Below are 15,869 nucleotides of genomic sequence, written 5' to 3' on the forward strand. Positions count from 1 at the left end.
CGCTGTCAAAATTAACGCGTTAACGCATGCGATTAATTTAAAATAATTAGCGCGTTAAAAAAAAAATTAACGCAGTTCCTGTTGTGGCCAGGGGCAGTTTCATGCTGGGTCGAGTACTTTTTGGGCCGGGCTGATCATCTTCTTATGATCTGATCGGCCCATAAAACACTCAGCAGACTGTCATGTTTTGCTGTGAGCTGTCTGTCATGCTCTGAAAGTAAAATGTTTCTTTTCCGGACAGAGTGGCCGTGTGACATAATCTGCAGCCCATTGATTCTTTTCTTTATTGACATTGGGCTGACCCAATCACAAACTTCCATGTTGGGCTCTGTGTAATGTAGGTGTGTATTTGTCAGAATAGTCTAGAGTCACATTCTATCTAGTTACCTATCTGTCCATATAAATATACTTTTTTTTTTTTACTTTTAATCTGCACCACGGCCTGCGGCAACTTCCTCCTATGCTGTTTCCTTAACCTGCAAGTCTTTATTTTACAAATGATAAAGAATGTCCGCTTCTCAAGCTCTATGAAGAGTGTCATTCATGTATTTTAAGATGCACTCGGTCAGCAGACAATCGTATGAGATATCATGACATTGTGTTTTTCATTGTCAGCATGATGTAGACTTATAGTTACAATAAAATTTATACAATATGGTTATTATAATGATATTTATACATGACCAAACTAGTGTGCAACTTAAGCAACTTTTTTTTTTTTTTTTTACATTTAGTTTTGCAGTTCAGACAGAAACAAATATTTGTTGCATTTTTCAATTGTTTAAGTTCATTTGATTGACAATGTAAAATCTTATAGCTACATTTGATGTTTCATTGTTGAGTTAAACATTTTTTAGGGTCTCTGACACATTGCTTTTATTATTTAGTTTGTTTTATTAATAAACATTAACTGTGTGCATCAGCAGGTAGCTTTTGTCATGTTCATTATTTATTAGGCTCCCTCAAAACACACAGGCACCCACATTTCCAGTGTGAATTATAATTTTATTATAATAATAAATAACTCTCCTATATATGGCTTTTGTGCTTTTATAGAATGGGAGTTGGTAAACATATTCATGGGCACGCACAGATGGGGAGCATTTTGATTGATGTACTGGGCCGCTCTGGCACAAAATGCCGGGGCCGATTTTTTTGTCTCAGTTCAGCCCTGCAATGAGTGCAATTGTTTGTATTCAATACTTTATTATTATTATTGTAATTTTCCATATCTGTAATACTTTTATTTCGGCATTTTTTTTGCATTCCACTTAGGGCCTACTCACACTATGGCATCCGTACCATGCCCAGGCCCATTTTCCGGATAGTTTGAGAAGTGTGAGTGCGCTGAACCAAGCTCAAGCACGGTTCACTTAGCCGGCCCTGGCCCGGTTGGAAGAGGTGTGCCTGAGCATGGTTCACTTGGGCTTTGGCACGGTACGCTTGTGTGTGAGTGCAAAACGCGCCAAAGCCCGAAACTGAAAGCGAGACGTGACTTTTAAGGGACCGTTTCATATGGATTTATTAATGATTCTTACTGTTCAGTGAACGCAAACTGCCATAGTTTATTAAAGACGAGAACTCCTCACAGCACGACAGCTGCGCGCCTACAGCAGACCTCCTCATTCCTGCAGCACGAGGGTTTTATGATTGTTTATGAGCGAAAAAAGTGGCGGATCTGTTCAGCGAAATATCTGACTGCGTGTCACCGCATCCCTAAGAACTGTTTGGCGAAATATTTGACTGCATAGCAAACGACTGAAACTATATAACTAGAGAAATCTCCACTGTGCTGCTGAGTGAGAGAGCGCTTCTCACTGAACAGCTCAGCAGCGATGACGCAAGCGTGCAGAGGCCCATTTGTGGTGTAAGTGCGGGCTGTCTGGGGAGACGGGAGGGGGGACAAGCGTGCTTCGGACCGGTTTGAGGCAACTGTACATAGTGTAAGTACAGCCTTAGAATCCAACTTGGAAATCAATGTTTTCTTTATTGGCATTGATTGTTTTGAAATTCAAATGGCATTAACATGCCTGTGTTTTATTTCTGTAATAAATATGGCAGTCAAGCCAGGATCTTGATGGTTTATTGTAGGTATGTTGTTTACATAAAGAAATCTGTGTTACAAGTTAAACAAAATTTCTAATAATCAATTATATTTTTATAAAAAATTTACAATACTGAATTATATTACAAGTTTCAGTCTTTTGAATGCAATTAATCACGATTATTTATTTTGAAGTGCGATTAATTAGTAATTTTTTTTAATCGATTGACAGCACTAATATATATATATATATATATATATATATATAGTTTGAAGGGTATTTAAACACTGTCCAACACAGTTTGTGTGAGCATAAATAAAAACAAACCTTTTGATAGATGGAGATGTTTCGTCACAGTAGTTTAGCATGCCACTTTTTGACTGGTCATCTTTCATCGACACAAAGCTAGGCATATGTGAGACTGACCTTTTCCTAATGATAGAGTAATAAAATAAAGAATAGTTATAAATATTTTCTAATGCAGTCTAATAGCAACCTATATAATTGGTTAGTTGTTACAGAGCAAACCATCAAATAAAATTAGCATAGACAATGTAAACATGCAATACCTTTTGATAGATGTCTTTTTCTCACTAAAGTTCGGCAGATCTCCATTCTTTGACTCATCACTCTTCATTGAAATGGTGCTGGACACATGTGAGCCTGATCTTACACTAAAAACACAACAATGGTGATAAAATCTTCACTCCTTATAACTGCAGCATTCTCTAGTTAAACATAAACACACAATGTAAATGTTGACAGTATTTTAACATCTCACATGAAACATTTATTTATGCTTTGTCATTATTATTTGGTTATTTGTTTAATTAAAATGCCAAAAGGTGACCGTGTCAGCATGCTTCTGCTAAATGTATGGAAGGAAAATACAGTCTCTGATTAATGGGTATAAGTCCCTATTATAGTCTAATGCTGTCGTACATTGTTTGAATTATATTAAACCTTAAATGCATGTGGATATGACTTTCTATTTGCCTTTTCTTCATTTGTTACTCTTTTGTTAAAACTAAATTAGCATGACAGAAAAAAATTAATAAAACTACAGCTATGATGACGATACAGCTGCTGAGTGAAACTGTTCATCTGAACCAAATTTTAAATATTTAGCACTCTTTTTAAAATGTCTCTTTATTTTGATATTTAGTCATTTGTAGTGTCTGTTGCAATTACACATTTATAGCTCCAAAACATCTAACCCTGATAAAAGCCCATTTCATGATTTATATTTTAAGAGTTCAATTTATCTATAAAGCTATATTTGATATGTAATTTTTTTTTGTTTTAGTTAATAGTATTGCGAACTATAACTGAAACATTTAGAAAGTTTAATATTGAAGTCTTGCAAAAAAATTTTTAGATGTTTTTGTTCCTAAAAAAATAAAACCGTATATTCAAACGAACAAAAAAATAAAATTCTGTGAAAACTCTCACCTTTGTTTCTTTGAGAGATCCATCTTAGATGAAAAGAACATTTCTCATTTCTCCAAGTGAGCTCACTGGTTTATAAAAAACAGTTGCTGAGCTTGACCTAGAAATAACAATCAAGTACGAAGATTGTAGCTATTTAAAAAAAATTAAAGGAAAAAAATAAAACCAAACATGTTGTATTAATGACCAATTAATTTGAATTATTTCAGATAAAAGGGAAAGTGAACAAACATTTTACACTATTTATTAAATGATGAATCAGTCAAATGTTTAATCATTAGCCTTCTCCAAGTTCACAAGGCTTTTTCAAATGCTTATCTCTGATGTATGACTAATAGGCTACATGTCTGTGAAAACCTAATTAGAGAAATATTTGTTACGTTCTAACATAACAAAACACATGCTAGGCTTTGCGGGTCTATGAATTGTCCAGTTTAAAATACGTTAGATTTAACCAAACAAAATGAATACCCTATAACAAACCAAATGTATTCGTTTACAATAACTCATCTCTCAATAAATGTTATGTTCTGCTTTGATTGCCTTAAAAAAATTGTCGAAGTAATTTCTGACGAACTTTTTTTCTGTTCGTAGTTGCCGCCTAAAACGCACTTCCTTTACAAGCCTTCAGTCAATTGAAAACTATATCATGCTCACATATTTCCCAACATATCGACAACAGGCAAATTATGGTTACAGTCTTGTGCAATACAAAAACGAACTTACAAGTGTACACTTTAAACGCCTATTTACCCCTTCTTTGCGTTTATTTGTGGTCAAGTGATACGATTATGCGAGTCCAAGCCAATGACTGTAAAAAATATGGACGACGCGACAGCCCTTTTTCCCATTGAACGCCTTGAGGGCAAAACGCCTGCTTGACGGGCACAAACTGTCGCAAAAGACTGCTGAAATTGGAGCCAGACATGCGCAGAAGGATTGTCTGATGGAGCCAGAGGAGGAGCCGCGAAAATGAGCAGAGTCGAGCTTCCAATCAAACGCTTTATGTAAAATCAACTACGCCCCCCGAACTTCTCAGCATGCGTTTGCTGTCATATCAACACAAATGGATGTAATAATGTTAACAAATATGAGGGTTTTATATATTCAATCGCGCCAGCTCCAGGCCGCAGCGCATAACTTACTCGCGGCGTCGCGGGCTGATTCCGGCTCGCATGCGGCAGCGCCTGCTCGCTCGGCCGCCGCATCTGGCTCGATTGACTAGGGCTGGAATTGGGTAGTGAGTCCAGGCATCCGGAGTAGGTCCAGCAGAGGTAACATTAGTCAGTCTGAGCTCTAAGAGATAAGTCTCCGGCAGGCGAGAATCTAGCCGGAACTGTGTTTTGCTATCTGGGTGGCTAGGCGTGTATCAGCAAACTAATAAAGCCCGAAAAAAGCCCTGAACTTAGCGAATAAACAGTGTTCCACCAGGATCATGTATGTCAGAAACTATAGTTTACTGCTGAACTCATTTTGTCATGGTAAAATAACACAGAAATCGAATAATAACATTTCAGTCTACTTCAGTCTCCTGCCGAAGCTCAGACGCCTCGCTTTGAGAAACTGTCAATCACAGCTGTCAATCACGATGACACGCCCAGCATTAAATTACTGCTAAAAACAAACTGTTTACAAAAATGAAGATCTGCACCTATTTCAGCACAATAACCAGTGCCTTAATCGACCAGAACTATCTTTCGGGACATTTTATTGCAAGTGTAATATTTTTTTTTTATTTGGGCTCAAGTCTCCTTCATTAACACGGAGGAGGCGGGCTTTATGACTTGTACTGCAGCCAGCCCCCAGGGGGCGATCTAACGGCCGAAACCTTCACTCAAACGTAGGCTTGCGGCACACTTGGTCCAAGCATAAGGGAAACACTTTGAACACTTTGATACAGACTACGCGGGAGGTCTTTCTTACATCCCTGGCCGTATACTCACCACGTCCACTAAACTAGATTAAATACTCACACTTGTAGTACAAACGGAGTAGTGTAACTTTAGCTACAACTAAACCTAGCGAGGTTTTCTTTTGGAATTTCGGAACATGGATTCTGCGCTTTCGTTTTCATCTTTTTCGCCGGGTTTTCCAACGGGCGAGTGCTATAGTGCCACCTGCTGACCGGATGTAGACTTCTTCTTCTTCGTTTTATGGCGAGTTGCGAACCAACTTTAAAGGTGCATATCGCCACCTACTGTGATGGAGTGTGAAGAGGTTGAACTGGTTTCCTAAATTCTATTGTATAATCCACTATTTTTAATGAACCTTATTACTGCCTTTATTTGTCTTTCTGAATCTAAACCATCTTTTAATAAACCCTTTATTGTGAAATCCTGGTATCCTAAACTATGCAATTCCTCTTTAAGGTTTCTTCTTTCATTTTTATATGCTTTACACCTTTTTAAAACATGTTCTACTGTCTCATCTGTTAGACATGTGTTGCATAAACCTGTCTCATGTTTCCCCATTATGTGTAATGTTTGATTTAAAAATGTATGTCCTGTTCTTAAACGTGTTAATATAACTTGTTCTCTTCGACTAAGATTATGTGATATTTTGCTTTTCTTTACTGTTTTTTGGATCTTATGATAATGTCTACCTGTGTTATTGGACTCCCAAACTTTCTGCCATTTCCTATTACAAGCTTCTAAGATTAAGCTTTTTCCTTCTGCTCTGCTTAGTGAAATGTGTCTATTTGGTTCATTTTGTTGTAGAGATTCTTTAACTATTTTATCTGCCTCCTCATTGCCCTGAATACCGACATGCGCTGGAACCCACATTAAATGAACTATTACTCCCGTGTTAGATTATTAAACTTGATCATAATTTCTGTTAGAATGTCATTTCTTTTCGATTCCATTGATTTTAAACTCATCAAGACAGCCATTGAATCAGAACATATTAGAGCTTTATCAGGTCTGGTTTCATATATCCACTCTAATGCCATCAAAATTGCAACCATCTCAGCTGTGTATACAGAAGTTCCCCGGATGTAGACTACTGTCTATGGAGACAGATAAGACTCAAAAGTTATTCACGCAAAAGAGAAGATTTACACATGCGTAGCCAAATTTACTTGCATAAAACCAAATTCACGTGCGTAAAATATTTATTCATATTCACAAAAAAATTTCACATGCTCAAAATAAAAATACTTTTTCATAAAATACGTTTCACAAATGCAAAACACCATTTGCAAATGTATAGGAGTGTACAAAAAGTTTTGAATGTTTAAAACTTGCGAGTTCATCCTGAATGAGAATGTGCAAATCCTCTTTCACGTACGACTCCCCCTGGATACGTGTGTGTGTATTTTTGAGACTTTCCTGCCAGAGGCAGGGTAACTCGTACCTTTCAGCCAATCAGAGGAGAGCTGTAGTCAAGGACACCCACTCTGCGCTCTATTTGCGCAGACTGTTCCTCTCCAGCATGGCGAACGGAGAAAGCAGCAGTCGCAGTCGCACTTTTTTTCATTTATTTGACCATAGCCTCACTCTTTTTATCCATTATTTTGCCGCAGCTCCGCTCTTCTTTTTTTTATTGTCTCGCAGCCCCATAAGTAAACTTTAGCCTGCAGAGTAATGATGAGGATTAAGTATTATTCCGGCCAAACTAGTATTAACAGTGCCATTGTGGTCCAGCGGTCAGCACGTTGGGTTGCCATGCTGTCAACCCATGATCGATCCTCACCTGAGTTAGGGTTTTTTTTATTGTTAAGACATACAAAACTGTAAGGTTGTTGAACATTTGAAGTTCTAAAGCAGCTGTTTTCTTGAAAAAGACGTGATAGTGACATTAGAAACTGAATTGGAAATTATCTTATTTTAATATAGTCAGTCCCACTCCAGCCCTGGTTATATCTAATGAACGTAAACAGGCTCAGTTATGTCATATATATATATAGTTATGTCTGAGGTGTCATATTTATATATATATATATATATATATATATATATATATATATTTATATATATATATATATATATATATATATATATATATATATATATATATATATATATATATATATATATATATATATATATATAATATAATAAGTATATAACTTATTATTTTTATTAATTATTAATAGTTAATTTGTTTCTATTGCTAAATTTTGGTTTAAAAACAATTTATTGCTTACTATAAATTACTACAGCATTAAAGGAGGGAAATCATTATTAAAAGGTTATTAGAAAGTCAAGCAAATAAACACTATAAAATCGCTTGAGTAAAATGTTAATATAGTGTTACACATTTGTTACATGTAAAAAGATTTTTATGTTTTAAACTCGCAAATAAAACACAATTACAGCAAAACAAAGGAATAATAGCATATCTACATGCAGTCAGGGTTATTACCCAAATATGAATAAAAGTGACGATTTTGATTATCTCTCATTTGAATTCATTTACGCGAAAAAAAGTGAAACAAGATCAAACTGCAGTGCATAAACACACGCGTCTTTAATCTACCTCGAAACACTGAGTAGACGCGCACTGCAATTTAAAGCACTGATAGCATGACCATATCTCTCGGAACAGCAGATCATAGATATATACATTAGATGTCACCTACCCTGTTGTTCTCTATTGGAAGGAATGCGTCAATAGCAGCCATTTTAGTACAGGGTAGCGCTACTTTGAAATGACTGTGGGACTAATGCCTAGTTCACACTAGAGGATTTTAAGCCTGATTTGAGCCCGATTTGGAAGTTAACGAGCTCAACGATAGAGCGGGCTGTGATCGGGAAGAAATCTGCGGGTGCACGGCGCTCGCCGCTCTTTATGTGTGAACTACTGAACAACGCATCAACGAGGCTCGCTGACGCATAGCCGACACCTCGCAGACGGAAATCCAACATTTAGCATGCTAAATAATCCAGAGCAGTCGGCCGACTCAACCCCACGTGTGGTCAGATGTAGTGACGAGCTGCAGCCAATGAGAGAGCATATCAACATGAGCTGAATGCCTGTGTGTTCAGGAGCTCAGCAGAAACATCTGTGATTGGTCAGAATGGGCACCGGTGCACTCGCTTCATTCTGTGTTAACACAGTCATGAGAGTAGGCTATATTAACAGTGGAACTAGAATTCTGTAACTATTAGGATATAAATTCAGTTCAGTTTTTAGTGTTTAAGTTCAGTTTAGTTTAGCTCAGTTCAGTGTGGATTGAAATTATTACTGAGAGTCCAAACACTAAAGAGCAAATTCAGCAATGTGTAGCTTTTCAGATCCTGAACCATGCAAGCCAGTGGCGACAGCGGAGAGGAAAAAAAACCTCACCAAGGCGAGTTAAGAAAAAAAAAAAAAACCTTGAGAGAACCAGACTCAGTTCGGCACGACCATTTTAATTTCTCCGCTGGCCAAAAGTCTTGTTCAGAGCTGCAGTCTCAGCAGTGGAGGCTGGAAGCTGGCCTCAGCTAAGTGTGTGTCTATGAAGTGTTTGTGTATGTATGTATGAACTAAAAAAAGTGCAGCAATACATGCAATACATTTTATAAAATAAGTTTTAAATCCTGGGATTTGAAAAGCAGGTTCATGGAACAACTTTAATATAGTCATGATATTTTGACCATGCAAATTTATGTAAAAAAGAAATGTAAAAAAAATGTCTGTCGCTGTTGTCGTCTTCCAGTAGACTAGTTTGTAGATTATTAACAGGTGGAGTTTAGTAAAATTCATCACTTTGTCCAGTCCTTCATTGGCCGCACCCCAGGCATAAGTCCTCTTATTCTATGAATTCTCTGCACAACAATAAAAGCATAAGACTTTCTGTGTTAAGTTTTAACACCTTTCTTCAGACAGGAAGTATGTACACAGTATGTATTGCTGCACTTCTATATACAGTATGTTACACTTTTTTTTTTAGTTCATACAAACATACATACATACATACATACATACATACATACATACATACATACATACATTCATACAGTCATAATGAAGTCATAATTATTAGCCCCCCTTATTATTTAAAAGCAGTGATTTATCTGCAGAGCTATACACCATACTACCATAATCTACAACTGTTCTTATCGGTGTACAGTATATTCAGACGTGACTTTAAGTATGAAGTCACGTATGATTTTAATCGTTGCATTGGTCTGAATGTAAATCCCCTCATCAGGCAACACTGGAGCAGCGTGAGAGGATCACAGTGCTTCAAACGAGCAATATTAAAAAAGAAAAATAGACAACTGAGGACACTTAAATGCCTGTCTTTGTTGTATTTGCAGCAGCTCTGCGATGTTCCACCACAACTTAATGCATTGGGTTAAATCAGGCTATCCAGTGTCTGTGTTCAGTCCGTTAAAACCAGAGGCAGTCAGGCAGTGAATCAAAGCGTATCAGCGTAATACAGAGAGTGAATCAAAGCGTATCAAATGATCTGTAATTAAAAGGGGAAAAATATCTATACTTTTATATTAGACACACATCTGATGCTTGTATTTGCAGCAGCTCCACGTCCACAACTTCATGCATTGAGTTAAATTAGGCTTTACAGTATCTTTTACTTCTATTGTTTCTGTTCAGCGCAGAGAACTGAACCAAACCCATGACGTCAGACACAGCGACATTCCAAGATGGTGGCGCCCTAGGTCTAAAATCTATATTAAAACTCGCCATTTTCTGCTAAATGGTTACATTAATCGAGTTTGTTAAATGTATTTTCATTAAAATGGAATCCAATGTACAATATAAGGTAAAGTTGACTGAGTGCTTCATTTCCCCTTTAAATCTATAGGCCTACCACCAAACCAGTTCTTAACCCTACCCGTACCCAACCTTAAAAGCAACAGCAGTGTTCTGTAATACACTATAAACACAGTAAGTACATTGTATTAATATTTTGGAGCAATTACACAGAAGTTAAGGCAAATAATATAGTGTAACCTTATATTTATTTAGCTCCTGTCAAATCTCATTATATTTACTGCTGTATATTTATTTTTGCATTTGCTTACTATTTTCTGGATTTTAATGCTAAAATTACATTCTGAATCCATCCACGTTGCTACAATGTCAGCGAAAACTGTTGTAACACCACACCAGTAGAGGGAGCCCTCACCTGAGTACTGACTGTGTTCATTGTGCTCCTCTGTGACTCTTTTTATGGTTATGTTGAGGCGGTTTATTCCACTTTGGCAAATCAGAGACTAAGCCGAAGGAAAATGAATGAATGGTTGTGGATAAATAGACACTGACATTTTGCCAGTTTTTTTACTGCCCAAGACTTTCGATCATGATTGCCTGACTACTTCTGTGTATGACTTATTATTGCCTGTGTTTTTTGTTGTCCTCATGGATTACATCTTGCTTAGTTTGTTTGGATTAGACAGCTTTTACTGAGACCCTCGCCTGTTTCCACAGTAGTTTACCTGCCTGCTGGAGTGAGTTTTAAAACAACTTTATAACGTCACACTGTGCTTCATTATAGTTTTAATGGCGACATTAAACTTCAATTAAAAAAAGTTGGTGATTCAAAAGTTTGGTTTGAAATTCTGGCAGTTCCTTTCTAATTTCTGTACATTGTAAAATCTGTATAAGGGCACCTAAATAATCCCACGTGTGTAATCATACTGCTCAAAGAGCTAAAGTAGTGTGCGTTCACGTACAAATAATAATTTAGCCACTGTGTTATAAGTTGCCTAATAAGGGACAAACAGAATAAGTCCATATGTTCTGCTCTAATATGTCCATTCAGTAGCCTTCAATATGAACTATTCTGGACACAGATGCATGGAAACATCCTACTTATCATCTACTGGATTTAATAGTTCTGCGATGTTAGTATTAGTATTAGTACAGCAAAAGAGCTGGTGTTAAATTAAACTGTAATCATTCCTCACATCACAAAGACAGCCTTATTCATCTGAGAAATATTGCTCAACTTAAAAGCATGCTGTCTCTCTAAGATGATGAAGAGTTAGTTGATGATTTGATGAGCTCTAGACTGGATTACTGTAATGTTCCACTCACTTCTGCATCCTCTATAAACAAGCTTCAGTTTCTGTAAAACAGCTGCAAGATTTCTTACCAGCTGAAGAAAATATGATCATATCACTCCAGTTTTATCTTCCTTACACTGGCTTCACTTGGTTAATTTGTTTTGATTATAAATACTGCTTATTACCTACAAAGCTATGAATGTGTAGCTCCTGTTTATCAGTCAGCCTTCAATCTCACTAAAATTCAACCGGCTCTTTAGGAGATCTCAAAACTCAGGCCATTTGAGGATATTTTACATTCGGCTAATAAACTGTGGGATAGCCTTCCTGGTAATAGGAATTATCTAGAATTTAGACATTTCAGTAAAGCATTTAAACAACGCCTTTCCTAACTACAGTATGTGCTCCTGTACATCTCATTAAATGCATCCTATTATATTCCCATAAACAAGACTTGCTTTCAATTTTTATGAATACCAGCTATGCTGATTAGCCTTCATTTACTTTGTTTCATCCTGAGTCATTCAGAGATTGGTCAGATCCAAGACCTGAAGATATGATGCCAAGGACAGCACAAACTATTGACCAAAACAAAAAAACAAAAAAACGTTTGAATTATTATAATAAACAAATCATTTTATTTAAAATCTGTGATCATATACAATTATACAGTTATACAAGTATATGCATAGATATAACTGGATTAGTAAAGTTATCTGCAGTTACACAATAAAATGCTCTGTGTATAAGATTAGCTGCATTTCCACTGTCAGGCCAGTGCGAGCCAGGGCTTTTATCGGGCCGGGCCAATCACCCGGGAGGTTGAGCAGTGAGGCCAAAAACATGTCGCGTTTCCATTGTCAAGCTAGTAGCTCACAGCACATCACACAAACCCCACCCCCAGAACTTCCCCCAAATCAAACGTCACACAACCCGCCCACTTCAGCGAGAATCAGGCAGATTAAGCACACCATTGTATCATTACGAGAGCATTAAAATGAAGACAACCGAAACAAACAAATCACAAGTTACTGTACAGCAGTACATAATATGTCTATATGCACAGGCCTGTGTGTTCTCATTGATCATATTCATTTACTTGCCGATCAACTGTTGGCATCGAAATAGAGTGGTCTGGCCACTATAACAGAGGGACCCAGCGCAGTGAGCGCAGCGAACCAATCCATAAAACCACGGAAATTCTCCGTTAATTACTCGGTAGAAAATGTATTTTAATACATCCTCATTAAATAGACGCTGTCAAACATTCAGCTCAAATGCTCCGGAGAGACCTGAAACATATAATTTTTTTCCTTATAGGCTATATGACACTTAATAGGTATTTCCCCTTTATTTAGGGATGTTGTATATTATATCTTAATAAAGTAAAGAGTAAAATATGTCAGCACATTAGAGCAAGTAGGCCTAATAAAATATAGCCTATATTTGGTTGCGCTCAGCAGCTATCCACTAATAAAGCTCTACATGTATTTAAAATTTCATTTTTAATTTTTACCACGTCATATAAAAACATGAACACTTGTTTAAGGACAAAGAACACATTTTGTATTTGCAGTTTTCTCCGATGCGTTTGTAAAGAGTTGCTGCGTAGGACTGGAAGGTAGGCTAGTTTCTGCTTTCACTCCCCCAAAAAATGCACTGTTTGCAGGATTTGATTAATATTATCGTATCCAAAAACTTTATAAATAATATTTTAAGCCTTCTCCTGAGTTTGTAATTAGAAAATATTTAAAATCTTTTTTTTCAGAGAGGCCTTTGTAAGATGAAAGTTTAATATGGCTTTAAAACGGTTTGATTTATGTATTGTATATACCTAAATTGTTATAGCTAGTTTTTGTTTTATTTTATATTGGTATATTTATTTAATGCGATTTTTTTATATCCGATATTTGTAATTCTTTACAATTTGTTAATAAAAAATAAATTTTTATATAAAGAATAAAAAATTCTTTATAACTTTTATAATTTTTAATAGCTCAGGCTATTTTATCAAAATACGACACTATTGTTTTGATCCTACAAAAGTGGACATGGAATTTGTTATATTTTATGTCTTTTTATTGTATTCATATTGTGTATTATCTGCAAAATAAAAAATAAAAATAAAAAAGCCGCTCGCGGCATCAACAAAGCTGTGAAGGGAGTACTCTTTTGCCCGGTCTCTCACACACATATAGGCATCTAAACGCGCACAAACACACCTTTTAAACTTGACAAAAACTCTCTAAAACCTTTACTGTCTGCTGTGTCTTTAATATGGTGTAAAGATTATTATGCGTTATTAAAACATCAAGGAGGATGCAGCAAAGTCACTTATAAATTAAAACTGTATTATTTTATGCAACAGCCTTACATTTAAAAGACAAACATAAGGCCGATCATACGCAAATAGGCCCCTAGCCTATAGTTTTTCTTTTCCTCATTTATTTATTTGTTTGGAGCATGTACTTGTGTGGGATCAGAAAACTGTGCCGGCCTCTCCTTTCACTCTGCCCCAGCTGGCCCTCTTTGGCCGAAGGTATTTGGCGGGCCGAAAAAGGCCCCGCTTTGGCCCCGGAAGTGACAGTGGAAACGCGACTGACCTTGGCTCGTTCGCTTTAGGTGTGATAGTGGAAACGCGGCTATTTATAGCTGTGCAGTCCGCCTATTCACAACAACTTTTTTCTGTTTTTGTTCATGAATGTAAAAATGCTCAGCTTTAAAAGCTACATTGTTATAACAATTATTATTATAAAGTGTTATACAAGTCAATATGTAATGAAATGAATATGATATGAAATTTAAACATGTTTCGTAACATATAGTCCAGGGTAAAGGTGATGTATTTTGTGTTGAGTTTGATTTGAGCATGTAGAGAGAGTTCAGACTGAAAGAGAGCAGAAACACAGCAGATGAAGATAAGGAAGACTCTTATCTACTCATTTTCACTGCGTCTCAGAGGAGGAACAAGATGTTTCAATATAAAGTTCAAATGTTCATTTTCAAAAAAGTCTTTGTTTTCTCAGAGAGTAGCTCTGGGTCCAGACATCTCCACATCAGCAGTACAATACATTACCTCTGTTCTGAAACTCTAGATTCTGCCATCAAATGTTGAGACTGAGAGAGGGATTCTTCACCAAGGATGCAGAAGCTATTCAAGACTGTAAAGCAGGACCGGAAGAGAAAACAGTCAGTGCTCAGTGGAACAAAGTGGACATTAGCCACTGCATTTAAATGACTGATTTCTGAGAAAAAGCTGTTACATTAAATACATTACTGATGGTTGTACATTGTACTTAACATTTCAGTTAAGAAGATTTTTTTTCAGAATTCAGAATACATTTCAGAAGTTTAGAAAATTTCTATATAATGTCTCCCCTGCTGATTTGGAGTTTTGGTTTGAATTTCTGTCTATTTGATTTTAAATTCTGCACATGCTGAAGCTCATATGTGGAACAGCAGAGCCCATAACATCTAGAGCAGAGGTGGGCAAACTGCGGCCTGCTGAACACTTTTATCCAGACCGTGAGGGAATTTTTAAAATGCTGCTTCTGAGAAGGTTTGGTTTAGAATTAGTAAATAATGATGCAATTACAAGTAAACACCATGTAATGGCAGTATTACATGCAGTACAGTTAGTGCAACAAGTAAAATTAGAACACACTCGGATATTAAAATGCACTCAACAGTTAATGACCGAACATGCTTTATGCGTTAAAAGGTGCCTCTTTTGAATGGTTTACTAATGGCCGCGCGGGTTTTGTTTTGCACGCTGCTTATGCATCTTGCACGCCTCGCTTTTTAACCGCCTGCTGCACCTTTCATTTTTGCCGTAGCAGACTCAAGACTGACACCCTTGCAAAGAGAGGGGAACAGGCTCATTGTTCACATTAATATACTCATAAAAACATTACTTGAAATAACAAATAACAGATAATAGATTTTTCTTCCGTTTTATTTCATATTTTTATGATGATTGATATGAGCATATTAATGCAAGCTCAAATGAGATTAATGTGAATTGGACTCAAAATATATAATAATTGCTTGTTAAATGTGCTAATTTTAGTCATAGAATATATTTTCTATGCATACATCCACTTTAAAACGTTATTTTATCAAAGATTTGTGGTTTTATCAAGTTTTGTGATGCTTGATCTGTATATTCTAAAAGCAGTGCAGATTAGATTATTGTAAATTTGACTGAATAATAAACTTTAAAAATTATTTTTTATGTGTTAATATGAGATTTTTTTTCTATCAGACAATCTTTTCTTTTCTCCACTGTAAAAAGTTATTACATTATTATTATTATTATTATTATATTTTACAAGGGATTATTTTATTGTTTTTATGATGATTGATAAGTAAATATAAAAATCAGAGCAAATTATTTTGTCTGGTAAATTTGATTTAA

The 15,869-nt window shown here is 36.1% G+C and overlaps 2 protein-coding genes across 5 annotated transcripts in view; both read right to left on the minus strand.

The window, feature by feature from the left end:
• The window catches only part of LOC137489052 (NACHT, LRR and PYD domains-containing protein 12-like), a 23,042-nt gene extending 20,329 nt beyond the window's left edge, over positions 1 to 2,713 (minus strand). The window contains exons 1-2 of the mRNA XM_073937305.1: positions 2,615 to 2,713; positions 2,373 to 2,477 (exon numbers count right to left, since the gene is read on the minus strand). Coding sequence (XP_073793406.1) covers positions 2,373 to 2,477; positions 2,615 to 2,682 — 173 coding nt within the window. The 5' untranslated portion in view covers positions 2,683 to 2,713. The remainder of the gene's footprint in view (positions 1 to 2,372; positions 2,478 to 2,614) is intronic.
• Positions 1 to 15,869, minus strand: part of si:ch73-286h23.3 — a 192,114-nt gene that overhangs the window by 76,803 nt on the left and 99,442 nt on the right. For 2 of the 4 annotated variants that reach the window (XM_005173997.6, XM_073937300.1), the window contains one exon: positions 12,068 to 14,613. The exons of 1 other annotated variant lie outside the window; for it this stretch is intronic. In XM_005173997.6, the coding sequence (XP_005174054.1) occupies positions 14,604 to 14,613 (10 nt within the window). In that variant the 3' untranslated portion in view covers positions 12,068 to 14,603. Of the gene's footprint in view, positions 1 to 12,067; positions 14,614 to 15,869 lie in introns of those variants that run through there. One more of the 4 variants, XR_659521.4, reaches the window with a different exon arrangement.

The sequence above is a fragment of the Danio rerio genome, chromosome 22, assembly GCF_049306965.1.
Source record: "Danio rerio strain Tuebingen ecotype United States chromosome 22, GRCz12tu, whole genome shotgun sequence".
Classification (NCBI taxonomy): Eukaryota; Metazoa; Chordata; class Actinopteri; order Cypriniformes; family Danionidae; genus Danio; species Danio rerio.